The sequence below is a fragment of the Neomonachus schauinslandi genome, chromosome 5 (assembly GCF_002201575.2).
Source record: "Neomonachus schauinslandi chromosome 5, ASM220157v2, whole genome shotgun sequence".
Taxonomy (NCBI): Eukaryota; Metazoa; Chordata; class Mammalia; order Carnivora; family Phocidae; genus Neomonachus; species Neomonachus schauinslandi.
In genome coordinates, this window is record NC_058407.1 from 94,862,583 (window position 1) to 94,877,560 (window position 14,978).

Below are 14,978 nucleotides of genomic sequence, written 5' to 3' on the forward strand. Positions count from 1 at the left end.
TGGTGGGAAACATGGGGGTATTAACAGAAAATGTGAACCCAGTTTGGTAAGTCCTCAGTAGGAAGCACAAAGTGCTATGGGAATGGAGAGGAATTCTTGTGGAAGACTTACTTACTAAAGCAGAAAACACACCTTGAAGGCCATACCTTATAGGACCAATGGAAGTCCTCCAGGCAGAAGAGATGGAGAGGCTTTGCAAGCAGCATAAAAAGTGTATTTCAAAATTATCAGAGAACATAGTAGAAAGAGGGAACTAAATGTAGTTTGGTGTTCCTAAAGAAATAAGGGTAAGGTTGGGAGACCAAAGGTGTATCTACAAAGCAGATACAGGAAGAACTCTCTGCTTTCCTCCTTTCTGCCTGAAAGCAGGGCATTCATTTCCTTTTGTGAGGGTGTCTCCCCTCCCCTCTCCCATACCAGGAGAACAACCTTTATCATAGGAGATGGAAAGTCAGCATTAACTTTTTTTTTTTTAAGGTTTTATTGACTGATTTGAGAGAGAGGGTGAGCAAGAGAGAGAGAGAGGAGGAGCAGAGGGAGAGGGAGAAGCAGACTCTCTGTTGAGCAGGAAGCCCGATGCAGGACTCAATCCCAGGACCCTGGGGTCATGACCTGAGTCAAAGGGAGACACTTAACCTAATGAGCCACCCAGGTGCCCAGTCAGCATGAACTTGTATCTGCACAAGTAAACCTTACTAAAATAACCTTAATCTTCTATTCCTTTCCCCCTATATTTATTTACCTTCCCACAATGTCATTGCCCCTAGAAGCCCAAACCCCTTTTCCTTTGGTAACTTCTCCCACAACAGTATCACCCTTTGTTAAAATGGTAATATAAGCCCACAGGCCTACCTAACTGATTCTTGGGGTTTTCATTTTTTTCCTGTGAAGTGACCAGGTGCATACAAATAGATCTTTTCTCCTGCTAATCTATTTTTTGCCAGTTTAATTCACAGGTCCCAGGCACTGAATATAAGAGATTAGAGGAAAAGGTTTTCCTCTCTTATGTATTCTACAATCTAGAATCCTGGCATTCTTCCCAGACTCTTCTCTGACTCTCCTGTCTTATATCCAACTAATTACTGACAGTGGTGAGTTTTACCTGAACCCTATGCTTCTAGAAAACTGGCCAGTTAAGAAATACCCCCATTTTTTTTTGTTTTCCAAAATCCCATTACCTTTTGTGTTCTGGCAAAACAGCTAACTCTAAAGAACCACCCTATTCTCAGATATTCCATGAAAAGACCCATCTCTACCCTTCCTCACAACTCCAGTAAGATTCATGCATCCTTTGTTTTCCTACCTCTATAAAACCTCAGGTCCCTTTCCTTTTCTGAGACATTCTTCATTAACAAACATGTTCTCTATTGCAATAGCCTGAATAAAATCATCTCAATTGTCTGGTGCCTTTTGTCTTTGACATCACTAAGTCCTCCTGATGCTATCTCTTCTATGGAGTAACTTCTGCAGATGCCCCCTCTTTGTGCCCACTGTAGCTCCCCAGCCCCTGTCCAGATTATTGCAGCACTTTCCTAGATGGTTTTGAGAACTTCAGCTTTACTCTTCTCTTCATTCTTTATTCTGTTGCTAGAATGATCTTCCTCTCTTTTTTAAGTTTGTTTATTTATTTAAGCAAGCTCTACACCCAACGTGGGGCTCGAACCCACAACCCCGAGATCAAGAGTTGCACGTTCCTCTGAGCGAGCCAGCCAGGTGCTCTGCTAGAATGATCTTTCTAAAAAGCAAGTCATGACCTAATTTCTCTCCACTTTCTCAATCTAACTTTTAGACACACACACACACACAATCCATGAGTGCACTGAACTACTTGGATGAAATACCATGCTTGCTTCTACCTCTTTGTCTTTCATATGCAGTCCACTTTATCCAAACCTGCTTCCTCCTTCATTTTCTGGTTGTTGCTCGTCCAGCTCAGGCATCCATTAACCTGGAAAAGCTGTTTTGACCACCCCTTCACCTCAGTCTGGGAAGGTGCCTCTCCTATGTACTCCCAAAGCTTTTGGTACTTCTGCTATCTGCACTTTCCTCCTTTCCCTCCTTCCATCCCCCCCTTCCTTCCTTCCTTCCCACTCTGTATTGTAACGGCTGATTTATTTTCTCCCTCCACCAGTCTGTGAGCAACTTGAGGATAGAAACCTCATTTTACTTATCTTTGCATTCCCAGAACTGGTAAAGTAACTGGCATATAATAAATGCAGGTCTTGAGTACTATAAGTACTATAATACCAAGTGTCACTTAATCCTTACAACCACCTTGCTTCTCAGATATGCAGAAATGTTTACATTTCTGGGGTGCCTGGGTGGCTCAGATGGTTAAGCGTCTGCCTTCGGCTCGGGTCATGATTCCAGGATCGAGTCCCACGTCAGGCTCCTGGCTCAGCAGGGAGCCTGCTTCTCCCTTTCCCTCTGTCTCCCCCCCCCTCATGCTCTCTCTCTCTGTATCTCAAATGAATAAATAAAATCTTAAAAAAAAAAAAAGTTTACATTCAATAAGTTGAACAATGCATAAATTTTTTCATTTACATCCTTCTGCTAGTGTAGTTGATAATTTAAGTCATAAGAATATTCTTTTTCTCGTATCTGAAGCCCAAAAGATACAAGAATAGTTTCTGTATTCATTTAAAATGTTCTATCCAGATACAACTTAAGTCTTAAGGATCACCATCCCCCTCCATTGCAAAAAAGATGGCTCTGGTAGGAGCTACAGAGCCAAACGTAACAGAGGGTAGAGTGCTCAGGAATGGGAGGAGCATTCATGGGTGCCCTCTTTTCTTTAGAGTTCTCTCTATTCTCTTCTTGTGATACCTGAGGAGTAAGGCAGGTTTGGGGATGACCTCCTTTGGGTATGTTCCCCATCTTCTCTCACTTTGGGAACTCCTAGGAGGTCCAGGGCAGAGTCTAGGGTGGGGGAGACAGGGAATGAATAGTTTTTGCAGGTATGGCCCTGGGCTTAGGGAAATATCTCTACATCATGGACTTACTTTCCCCCTGACTCTTTTGGTCAAAATTTAAAATCTAGAGGAGCAAGATCAGAGAGTGAATATCCAGGGTTAAAAGGTGTGATTACCTAGAAGATCTTCTCGGTTTAAATATCATTCATCTCTTTTTTCCCCCATACCTTTGCTTCCAATCCTGTTTCTAAAACAAAAACATTGCTTCCAGAGTTTACACAATGAGAGGTATCCCCTGTAGGAAAAGGCTGGGGGAGTCCTGAAGGAGAAAGACAGAGACAGGGAATCCTGGTCAGCCACTCTTCTCGTTATCAATCACTGTTTTGCCCTGCAGTGCTGGTTGGCTGAACACAGTCAGTCCCTTAATTAGCATTCTCTACTCTGACCCCTCCCTGAATCCGTAATATGATCCTCTGACATGTCTGGGTCAAAAGGTTTAATGAAGAAGCCAAAATGTAAGTTTTGGTTAAAGGATGATCATCATCTTTAAATAGAACCTTTGGTATCCACAGAAATACGCACAGAGCCAAGGACACGGATTTTCTTTTCAAAGAAAAAAATTTTTTTAATCTATTCCCAAAGCCCTAAATTACATCTTCGCTTAGATTTAATCTCCAGGAAGACATTTTTATCTTCCCTGGATCATCCTCTACCTCCATATCCTCTCTGGAGAGTCCCCTACATGGCTAAACCACATCTCTTCTCGCAGTGGTCTTTTCCATGTAATTTCTCCTTTGTGTGATTATTCCTACTTCATTTCCCACAGCCCTTTATTCTAGCACCTATGCATCTGTGAATAGTAGTAGAAAGTAGCTGAAGTTCAAGCCTGCTCATCTGTTACTCACTCACTAGTCAGTCAGAGAAATCACATTACTGGATTGAATGTGTTTTGCTTTAAGAGGCAGAAGAATGCTGTCCAGTAATGTCACAGAGGATTAAATTAGTCTCTTTCCAACTTCCATCCTGGGAGAGGAAAAAAAAAAAAAAAAAGACATCATTATACTCAGAAAATCCTCACAAGTATAGAGGAGCCTTTTCTTACTCATTTATTTTAATTATTTTTTAAAAGTTATCTCTATGCCAATGGTGGGGCTTGAACTCACAACCCTGACATCAAAAGTCACATGCTCTCCTGACCGAGCTGGCCAGGCATGTCCTCGTTTTTTCCTATCTAGGAAAAAATCTCACAAATGCACGGTAAGATTATTAATAGTGTTATCTCAGAGGAGTAGAATCAGGTAATCTTTACTTTTCCCATAGTATTTTTATAAAAAAAGATGTAGAATGTAAAAATAATTTAAAAAATTCATTAATTTCAATCAGAAAAAAGATACAGTTTTTAAAAATCACATAGAGGGGCGCCTGGGTGGCTCAGTTGGTTAAGCATCTGACTCTTGGTTTTGGATCAGGTCATGATCTCAGGGTCTTGAGATCAAGCCCTGTCAATGGGCTCCACGTGGGCTCAGCAGGGATTCTGCTTCTCTCTCTCCTTCTGCCCCTCCCCCGACTCATGCTCTCTGTCTCTCTCTCTAAAATAAATCTTTAAAATAAAAAAAAAATAAATAAAAATCACATAGAAGCCCTCACACAAATGCCACTATTAACTTTTTCTGGTGTGAGCTATGAAGATTATTATTCTTCCTTTCAGAATTTGGGACAAAAAATGGGGGTGCCAGGCTGGCTCAGTCAGTAGAGCACGTGACTCTTGATTTCAGGGTTGTGAGTTTGAGCCCCACGTTGGGCACAGAGTTTACATAAAAAAAAAAGTTAAAGACAAGAAAAAAAAAAGGAAAGCCCACTTTCTATCAAAAATTAGCTTCCAAAAGACAATAACAGTAACTCAGAAGAAGGTCCCCTTAACTTTTGAATACTATCACCCTACCCTAAAAGCTCACCCTTACCTCATTCACAGGGGTCAGAGTACTGAATTGTTGCCTGTTCATCTGTAAAATGAAATGACATGTATCATTACATTACAGGCCTCATGAATTCAAAGAGAAAATACTTCTTGAAAACTACTGCGTTAGCCTTTTTCAGAAGATTCCTATAGATTATGAGCATATTAAGAATTACAGGAAAGTTCCAAACACTAATATTGTGGTAAATTATTAATCACAGCAAAAATATTCAGAATACTTAGTCCGTAAAGAACAATGGTCCGTATTGTTCTTTTGGTCTATGGACCACATCTGATAAAATATCCCTAGTGCAGAAGACTTAAGAATGACATATAATTAAATTATAATGTTTTAGGAGATCGAATAATGTAATTATGTTCTATTTGGCTTGGGGAGAAGTATTTGTAAAATTAAGAGTGATATCATGAAGAAAGAGGCAGAAATATGTTGGGAGACACAGGTAGATCTCAGCCCTCACCTGGGAGGTAGTAGTCATAGACTGTGATGGTTGCTGGTTTCAGGTTAGTGACCAACACACTTTGGCTGATGGTGAAGGTATAGGTCTGAGTCTTCTTACTCAGCTGTGGGGAAGAAAGACAAAACATCATATTAAAACTAAAGTGAAAATAGGGGCACCTGGGTGGCTCAGTCGTTAAGCATCTGCCTTTGGCTCAGGTCATGATCCCAGGGTTCTGGGATCGAGCCCCGCATCAGGCTCCCTGCTCCTCGGGAAGTCTGCTTCTCCCTCTCCCACTCCCCCTGCTTGTGTTCCCTCTCTCGCTATATTTCTGTCAAATAAATAAAATCTTAAAAAAAAAAAAAACTAAAGTGAAAATAACACTCTCTATATGGAGGTTAAAAGACTCTTGTCTTGGGGCGCCTGGGTGGCTCAGTCGGTTAAGCGTCTGCCTTCAGCTCAGGTCATGATTCAAGGGTCCCTGGATCGAGCCCCGCATCAGGCTCCCTGCTCAGCGGGGAGCCTACTTTTCCCTCTCCCACTCCCCCTGCTTGTGTTCCCTCTCTCGCTGTCTCTCTCTGTCAAATAAATAAATAAATCTTAAAAAAAAAAAAAAAAGAAATGAGACCTCATCATTAACTGAAAAACCCATGTGGGTGACATGTGACTTCTAATAGCTAAGGATTTTACTGAAAAACAATTTTGACGTATATGTGTCACTGAGTGTTCTAAACATTTCACCCACTGCTTTCTAAAATTGTATATCATACTTATTTAGGGCTCAGCAAGAAGAAGAAAATCCTTCCTGATCTTTGACCAAGAATTTCCTTGAAGTAAGGAAGCATAGTACCATATAACTTTAAAAATATTCCAATTATGACTTTACCATATTCAAGCTCAGTGCTCTTGACATCTTTACCAAACACTGTATCAATTAAAATCTATTCTGTTTCCAGGTCTAATTTACATGTTACATCCTCAGTGAAACTGGCCCTAATTTCAACAAGTCAGAATATAATCTTTACAAGGATAAGAAATATGTTTTCTTGATTATTTTGTTTTCTCAGTGAATTGGACATGTATTTAATACCATTTGCAGAACAAATGAATTAATGACTACTCTCTTCATGATCATTTAAGACAATTTTTATGATGGTATTTGAATTTATCATGCAATTCTACCCTTTTTCCCTTACTGCCACCTGACTAATTCAATTTCTCCTTACCCCTAACCTAGGCAAATGAAAATAGTGTCCTTAACTCTTCAAAATCCAGTGTCTTCCTGCTCTAAGTCACCCCCTACACCAATAACAGGTCAATCTTTCTGAAACAAGGTCAAAAAAAATTAATAGCTCCTAAGAATTGGGCAAAATCTTGAGTCTGAAATGAAAGGGCCTTCATGGTATAAAGCTGCCCTACCTTTCTAAACTGAAGTCCCATTATGCTTTAGCTAACTCAGTTTTCCCAACAGTCATTCTATACTTTTGCAAACTGTTGTCTCTGCTCAAGCCATTTCCTCTTCCTTTCAATAGCTGTCTCTCAAAATCATACATACCCTTTTATTTTACCTATCTAATCTGATCTATCTTTTAAGTAGATTCTTCGTCCAATGTGGGTCTTAAACTTAACAACCCCAAGAACAAGAGTCACATGCTCTACCGACTGAGCCAGCCAGGCGTCGCTACATATCCTTCTAGATCTATCTCAAATGCCGTGCCCCTGAAGACTTTTCTCATCCTTCAAGTTGATATAAGCCCTCTCTCCCTTTTGAAATGCATTATTTTGTATCTTTTTTATGTTATATAACAAAATCCTGCTCTATAATTGTAGAACTTTTCCTAACTTTACTTCTAGTTTGTAAACTTTTTATTATTATTTTTTAAAGATTTTATTTATTTATTTGACAGAGAGAGAGAGCACAAGCAGGGGGAGCAAGAGAGGGAGAAGTAGACTCCCTGCCGAGCCGAGAGCCCGAAGCGGGGCTTAATCCCTGGGCCCCAGGATCATGACCCGAGCCAAAGGCAGACACTCAACTGCTGAGCCACCCAGGCGCCCACTAGTTTGTAAATTTTATTTAGAGTAAAGATTATATATCTTATTAGCTTCCCAATATATTCAATAGTAGAAGTAAATCAGTAAAACCTTGCTTTTATGCTTCCAATCCCATAATTGGCCTTCTAATCTGTTAATCTATAGTTTAGCCATAATTATATATGTCCTATTCACATGTAAAATATTGATCTCAGGATGTCTCATACTCTAAAAAAAGAAAGAGCATTAAATGCATATAGTGCTTATAATGCTATATATGTGTTCATACGACCCAGTGTTATGAATCCTATATTTTTCACATGATTTTCTCCCTCCCTATAGAATTGTAAGTACCTTGACCTAGACGTCAAGGGCAACAGCTTTGTTTTGTTGTTGTTGTTGTTTTCCTATCTCCACAAAGGACCTAATCCTACCTGATAAAAAAGAATGGAGTTGGCAGTTGGAGAGGAGGTTATTTACCTGAGTAGAAGAGAAGCCCCCATATGCATTACGTTGCTTGGCCAACCAAGCCACTATGGCAGTGGCCTTGGCAATCTCCTTTTGAATCAGGCTGGCTGTGCTAAGCTGGGCCAGTAATACATATGCTGTCAGTTCCACATCTACAGCCTCAGGCTGAGACCAAGGTCTGGCATCCACTGACGGAGCAGGCTTTGGGCTCCAGTGAATGGACTCTCCTATGGAAAAAGAAGCATAATTAGGAAGGTCTTAAGAGGAAATGATTTCTCATATTCAATTTGTAAATGCTGCACCTTAGAGCAGAGCAAGTACCAACCAAAAATTAAGCATGAGTTAGAAAAAAAATTTCTCAAAATCTTCTGATACATTGGCCATAATGTTTCCACAGGGATGTGTGTGTAGAGCGATACATCATTCCCCAAGATGAAGCTGAGAGGATCAATAAATGCCTCCAGCAATTACATGAAAACCACTCTTGTTAATTTATAAATTCTAATGCTAGTGGAGATAGGTAAGTAGAAACTTATAAGAATCTTATGTATTTGGGAGCATTTTTTTTTTTGGCTTATAGAATTTTAAGTCTAATTTTTCAGCCTTTATTTTACCTAATTAAAAGTTTAACATTTTTTTAAAAGATTTATTTATTTATTTTAGAGAAAGAGGGCGTGTGCAAGTTGGGGGTGGGGCAGAGGAAGAAGGAGAGAGCACGGAGCCTGACACAGGGCTCGATCTCACGACCCTGAGATCATGACCTGAGCTGAAACCAAGAGTGGGACCCTTAACCAACTGGGCGTGGAGCTTGCTTAATATTCTCTCTTTCCCTCTCCCTCTGCCCCTCCCCATCCTTCTCTCAAAAAAAAAAAAAAAAAACAAAGAAGCTCTAAGTTTCTAAGTTTAACTCTTACCCTGTCAACCTCAGTGATCTCATATCAAAGAACTGTTAAAGACCTACAAAAGGGTGATTCTACAACACCCATAGGTCTTCTGACTAGCTTCCACCATCTCGTTCCTCTTCATGCTAAAAGTATAACAGTGCCTTTTAAGGACTTCCATGGGCTTTCTCACAAAACTCTCAACAATGATCTAATGACTTCACAACTCTTCCTAAAAGGAATCCTATATATGATAGAATGTATGTGGGACTATGGAGACTATGGAAAATTATAGGTGGGGTGCCTTGGTGGCTCAGTTGGTTAAGCGACTGCCTTCGGCTCAGGTCATGATCCTGGAGTCCCAGGATCGAGTCCCGCATCGGGCTCCCTGCTCAGCGGGGAATCTGCTTCTCCCTCTGACCCTCTGCCCTCTCATGTGATCTCTCTCTCTCATTCTCTCTCTCAAATAAATAAATAAAATCTTTAAAAAAAAAAAAAAGACAACTATAGGTAACTCACAGCATATTTTCATAATTTCAAAAAACTCCTAACATGGCCAACATACCTGAGATGATAGCCTGCTGGTCTAACTTTTCGAGAAGAGTGTTTCTGATGTCCATCTCCCCAGCCAGAGAGAAAGTATAAGCAAGGAGGGCCTGTGTGTAGAGGCTGGTAGTGGAGGAAACCGAGCCCCTGAGGCACTGCAGACCCTGACTCACCATCGGGTCCTGGAAAGTGAGAGGAAGAACTGAATTTATAAGGCCTTCCTTGGGAAATGGGAAGTGATAAGGAAGTCATTACATCCTTTTTGAGTTTACAAGGGTGAACAGGGATTAAAAGTCGGTGAATTCCTCTAGAACTAGGTGCAGTAAGAAGGATATAAAGAGGAGGAGCTAGAGACACTCACATGTGTGGTCTTTCCCATCTCCAGCAATGCAGCTGTGAGGTACGCCATCAGGGAAAGCTCATCGCCAACGCCGCCCTAGAGGGTGCCGGGGAGACTCGGTCAGGGCCACAGGCAGCACAGTGTATGTAAGAATTGTGTGCAGTTTGCAACACTGTGTGCGTCCCCTGAATGGGTGGATTACTTCAACAAATGAGGAGATAAGGAGAAAATCTCTTCTTCTCAGGTTCTTACTGAATTTGAGCCTCCTCAAACGGACATCCTCTCAAGAAGGAAAGGACCAGCCTATTCTCCAGGAGAGATTCGGTGACACCTGCCCTGTTTAATGCCTTTCACGGAAAGATACTAGCAAGTTTTTAAAAACAGCTAATCTAGGGGCGCCTGGGTGGCTCAGTCGTTAAGCGTCTGCCTTCGGCTCAGGTCATGATCCCAGGATCCCGAGATCGAGCCCCACATCAGGCTCCCTGCTCTGCGGGGAGCCTGCTTCTCCCTCTCCCCCTCTCTCCCCCCTGTGTTCCCTCTCTCGCTGGTCTCTCTCTGTCAAATAAATAAATAAAATCTTTAAAAAATTAAAAATAAATAAATAATAAAAACAGCTAATCTAAATTGTCATCCTCATCCTATAGGTAAGAAAACACGAACACTTGAAAGGTTAAATGGCTTGCTCGAGATGACACAGCTAGTAAGCAGCAGGACTAGGATTTGAACGCCGGAGTTTAATTATGGAGCTCCTGCACCACACCACTAACCTTGCTACACAGGTGATGGGTTTCTTAAAAGACTGGCCGGGTCTGGTAAGAAAGGAAGAGGAAAGACCTCTGGGATCTTGGAGTCAAGCCCTGGCTTGCGCTCCTCCCATGTGTATTTCACACAGTGTGTAAGAGGAGAGAGCCTTGGAGGGCACGGATAAAATCTCGCGTAAGGAAAACTAATGAATTCCATACAGAGACTTTTTTTTTTAATGCTCAAGGTTTTTAATCCAGGCCCTGGAACAGCAATGTAAATGATTTCTCTAGTAACATACACACAAATCTTTCTTTCACTGGGTATATTCTGAATTGAACAAATTCTCTGGAAGCATCAACACCTCACCCTGTGTTTGGGAAGGGGGGTAGGGGCAATGTACTGAACAGGCCAGAGCAAGGCCTCTGGAGTCCAGTGGCTGTGGTTCAAATGACAGTCCTACCATGCATTAGCATTCACCTTGGGCAATTCACTTAATCTCTGCACATTAGTCTCTTCATCTGTAAAATGGGATTAATAATGGCATACCAGCAGCTAGCTCATTAATTTGTAAACATTAAATAATATCAAATAAACGAAGTGCGTAGTTAGGAAGATAGTAAAAAACCCAGAGAACTTCTGTTTTGTTTTTTTTTTTTTAAAGATTATTTATTTATTTATTTATTTATTAGAGAGTGAGCAGGAGAGAAACAGCATGAGAGGGGAGAGGGTCAGAGGGAGAAGCAGGCTCCCCGCTGAGCCGGGAGCCCAATGTGGGACTCGATCCCAGAACCCTGGGATCATGACCTGAGCTGAAGGCAGTCGCTTAACCAACTGAGCCACCCAGGCGCCCAACCCAGAGAACTTCTAGTCCAGTGGTTCTTACACTTCCACGAATATCAGAACCAACTCGAGGGCTTGTTAAAAATACAAATTGCTGGCCCACACTCCCAGAGTTTCTCAGAGTAGGTCTGGGGTAGGACTGGAATTTGCATTTGAAACAAGTTCTCAGGCGCTGTTAATGCTGCTGATCTGAGGACGGTACCATGAGAACCATGTGCCAGTACACATTCCCATTCTACAGACATGGAAGCTGAGGCTCAGACTGGTTGAGTATGGTGACCAAGGTCATCCGAAGCCAGGCCTGAGACCTGAAGAACACTGACTCCCAGGCTTATGCTCTTTTCATTCTGCTCAGAGGTGCAAATTCCTCCCAGACATGGTAGTGAGCTGAAGGCCCGGGGGCAGATTTGCACCTTCATAGCTGTGTGAATGAGCCTTCCCACATTGGCGTAGCAACCGCTGGGGAGCTGGTTTACCGCCATCCACTTGAGAGCATCCTGGATATTACTGTCATCGATGAAGATGAATTCTTGAGCTTGGCCAAAGCATTTGGTGACAAACGCTGTCAGCCTATGTGGGTAAAGAAGGAAGTGTGGCATGAAGGGGGATTTCCCAGCAAGGGTACAATAGTTCTATAGTTTATTTTGGTATAGGGTTCCAGAAGGGGATTAAGGAAATATAATGCCGTAGAAGCCTAGAAAAGGGAGGTATTAATGGGCATTAATGGGGAAAAGAACTAGGGAAGCACAAAGTCAGGGAGAAGGGTGAGGGGCTTGACCATACGTGAGGCTGAAATAAACAATATTAAAGAGGTAGAGAGAGTGGATATAAGAAGGAATGGGGTTAAGAGGAGAGGTAGAGGAATAGTTTCATAGGCCCAGGAATTGTGCTCTGGGGTACTATTACCATGTGTTTCCATCTCCATCCTGCTCCCCAAAGGCACTGTATGAGCCATCGCTGTGTTTGTGCATTAGCTCCTTCTGGTACCCTGGGAAGCCAGATATGATGTTAGATCACAGGGACAACTTCAAAACACATGCTTTCAAGGCTTTCAAGGGTGCGGGACACTTCAGGGGGAATCGTCCTGTATCTTATTAAACTATCATTAGGCTCTAGAGAACGTGTCCAAGAAGAAAAGATTGAACCGACTCACCTAGCTTCAGGAAACCCACTGCCCGAGACCTGATTTCCTCAGTCAGCAGCCTTGCCTTCTCCAGGTACTGCATTATGGGAGCAAACAAGACCATGTTCTGCTCCCCACAGCCGTTTGGCATCTGTACCAGATTGTCTAGGTTCTGTAGGGCTTTGCCCATAATGTCTCCTGAGATCCAAAAGGAGAGAGAAAGTGATGGTAGAGAGAAGGAGCCCTTGTGAGTTACTGGCATTCATTTAACAAACATGTATCAGCGACCATTTAGTTGAGTACTCACACGGTGCCTGGGAGACAATAAGTCAAATACAGTCTTTACCTCAAAGGATCATAATCAGAGGGGCAAACAATGACAGAACATTGCAAGTAAAACTCATTATAAACAATTACAATATAGCACTATAATACTGGGTTCGTACAAGGTGCTAGAGTACATAGAGAGGTACATAGGCTACCTAAGGCAGTTCAGGTTCAAGTTCAAGTTCAACTCAAATCTATAAATAGGCACTGAAGGTCAACTATTTGGCAGGAACTGTCAATAGTAAAAGACAAAGTAAAAGACATGGCCCTTATCCTCAAGGAGCCCACAAGGCAGTGTGAAAGACAGACATAGACAGTGAGCTATACTACAATAAGATGAGTGATATACAACAAGTATGAATCAAATACAGTCCAAATAGAGAAATTTTAACCTGGAAGGGATCTTGGTAGGGGATAAGAATAAAGAAATAGGGCACCTGGGTGGCTCAGTTGGTTAAGCGACTGCCTTCGGCTCAGGTCATGATCCTGGAGTCCCTGGATCGAGTCCCACATCGGGCTCCTTGCTCGGCGGGGAGTCTGCTTCTCCCTCTGACCCTCCTCCCTCTCCTGCTCTCTGTCTCTCATTCTGTCTCAAATAAATAAATAAAATCTTTAAAAAAAAAAAAAAGAATAAAGAAATAATCTAACTCGTCCAGGGCTCCTACTATCTGCTAGATATTATGGTGGAAACTTTATATTTAATTTTTACACCAATCCTGAGAGGTAGGTTATCATTAGTGTCTTGCAGAAGAGGGGAAAAAAGGATCAGAATTGTTCACTTATTTATTAAAGGTCACGTGGCTATTAAATGGCACAACTTGGATCCCAACCCAGTTTGGTATGATTTTCAAGCTCAGGCTTTTCTACTCAATCCCTCTCCTTGCCCAGAGGAGTGAAGTGTCCCATCTGTGTAAATATGGTTTTATCTTCCCTAACTATACTCAAATACATAAATTCCTCATTTTTTAAATGGCTGCTACAAACACTGTGTTTCTCCTCCACTCAATTTATAGACCACCTGAACCTAAATACGTATGAAGCTTTGCTGACCTTTAACTTCCTCCTGTCCAGACTCCTGTTTTTAACTATCATATACATCTAATTCTACATGTACTGTTACCTATAGGGTGTATTTGCCGACTGTATAAAATAAGCTCTTCTGTCACTTCTAATCTAACATGCCTTCCTTCAGATAGGTCCATAGGCCCCAACCCACTCCATGTTTTGGCAGATTTCAGCCCCATTTTTTTTTTTCTTTTGAGCAAGAATCTCTGGCTATTTACCCAGAACCATAACATAAGCCTTGCTTGAATCAGGAACAACATCCACAGGGAGCTCTAAGGAGATGGATTCTAAAGCCACTTGTCCTGTGAGAGGCAGAGAAAAGGAGAAAGTAGAGAAGGTGGACATAGTGCGAGTTCAAGTCCAAACCATAGAAAAACTTTCTATAATCCAGGGTTTTCTGTACCCAGTGCTTTCTGTGGGTTGGAGGCAATTTTTTTTAATCTGTTCATAGTGTTCTCTGCTGAAAATAAATTCCCAAAAAACCCATAATTGTGTTGTACATTTTTTATTCTTCATCCTGTCTCTCAGCTAATTGGCCCTATTAGGGGATAGCACCCCAGACTCTCTCCTATCCCTTCTTGTCCTATATATTCCTCCCTTGGCCTACAAAAATCTCCTGTCGCTGACAGGAATTCTCAGCACCAACCCCTCTCTGCATTCACCCACCTTTTGGACAAAGCAATGAACTGTATGTCTTCTCCACAAGGACTCCCTCAGGCTGACAGGAAGAGAGACAAAGGGTGAAAACAATGCAGATAAATGTCAGGGCAGATGGCACTGAAGGATTAGGAAGGGGAAGGGAAATGGGGAGAAGAGGCCCTCCCTGTGCCCCCAGGGCTTCTCAGAACTGGAGAGAATAGAGCTTCTCTTTGAAGCTCAGGAGAACTCCACTTCAATGCAGGAATGGGCCTATCAATAAAATTCTTTCTGAGCAAGGGCTAGAGCTAAGGACAAGTTTAGGAAACTTCTAAGAGGCAAGATTGACAATGGGGTTCATAATGGGATAAAAAAGCAGTTAATGATGATATTAGAGATTTTAATAAGAGAAACTAACATTCACTGAGTGCACCAGGTACTCTATTAGGCACTTTCATAGAGCATTGGAATGGGTTAAGCCAATAATTAAGGGCAGAAAGGGGCCACAGAAGAAGGAAGGTGAGAAGGTGAGCTACCTGACTGAAGTTGGAGTCAGACAGCTGTGAAAGACTAACCGTGTGGCTAGACATACACAGAACATCTCTGGGGTGACTGCTATCTCTACCTCTGAAGATAGGCCTGCAGAAAAC

At 41.9% G+C, this 14,978-nt stretch overlaps 1 protein-coding gene across 1 annotated transcript in view; it reads right to left on the reverse strand.

Moving 5' to 3' along the window:
- Nucleotides 1–4,874: 4,874 nt before the first annotated feature.
- A2ML1 (alpha-2-macroglobulin like 1) overlaps nt 4,875–14,978 on the reverse strand; it is a 38,057-nt gene continuing 27,953 nt past the window's right edge. The window contains exons 22-31 of the mRNA XM_021690430.1: nt 14,359–14,410; nt 13,911–13,994; nt 12,331–12,498; nt 12,084–12,165; nt 11,591–11,747; nt 9,615–9,689; nt 9,273–9,435; nt 7,839–8,053; nt 5,349–5,451; nt 4,875–4,915 (exon numbers count right to left, since the gene is read on the reverse strand). Coding sequence (XP_021546105.1) covers nt 4,875–4,915; nt 5,349–5,451; nt 7,839–8,053; nt 9,273–9,435; nt 9,615–9,689; nt 11,591–11,747; nt 12,084–12,165; nt 12,331–12,498; nt 13,911–13,994; nt 14,359–14,410 — 1,140 coding nt within the window. The remainder of the gene's footprint in view (nt 4,916–5,348; nt 5,452–7,838; nt 8,054–9,272; nt 9,436–9,614; nt 9,690–11,590; nt 11,748–12,083; nt 12,166–12,330; nt 12,499–13,910; nt 13,995–14,358; nt 14,411–14,978) is intronic.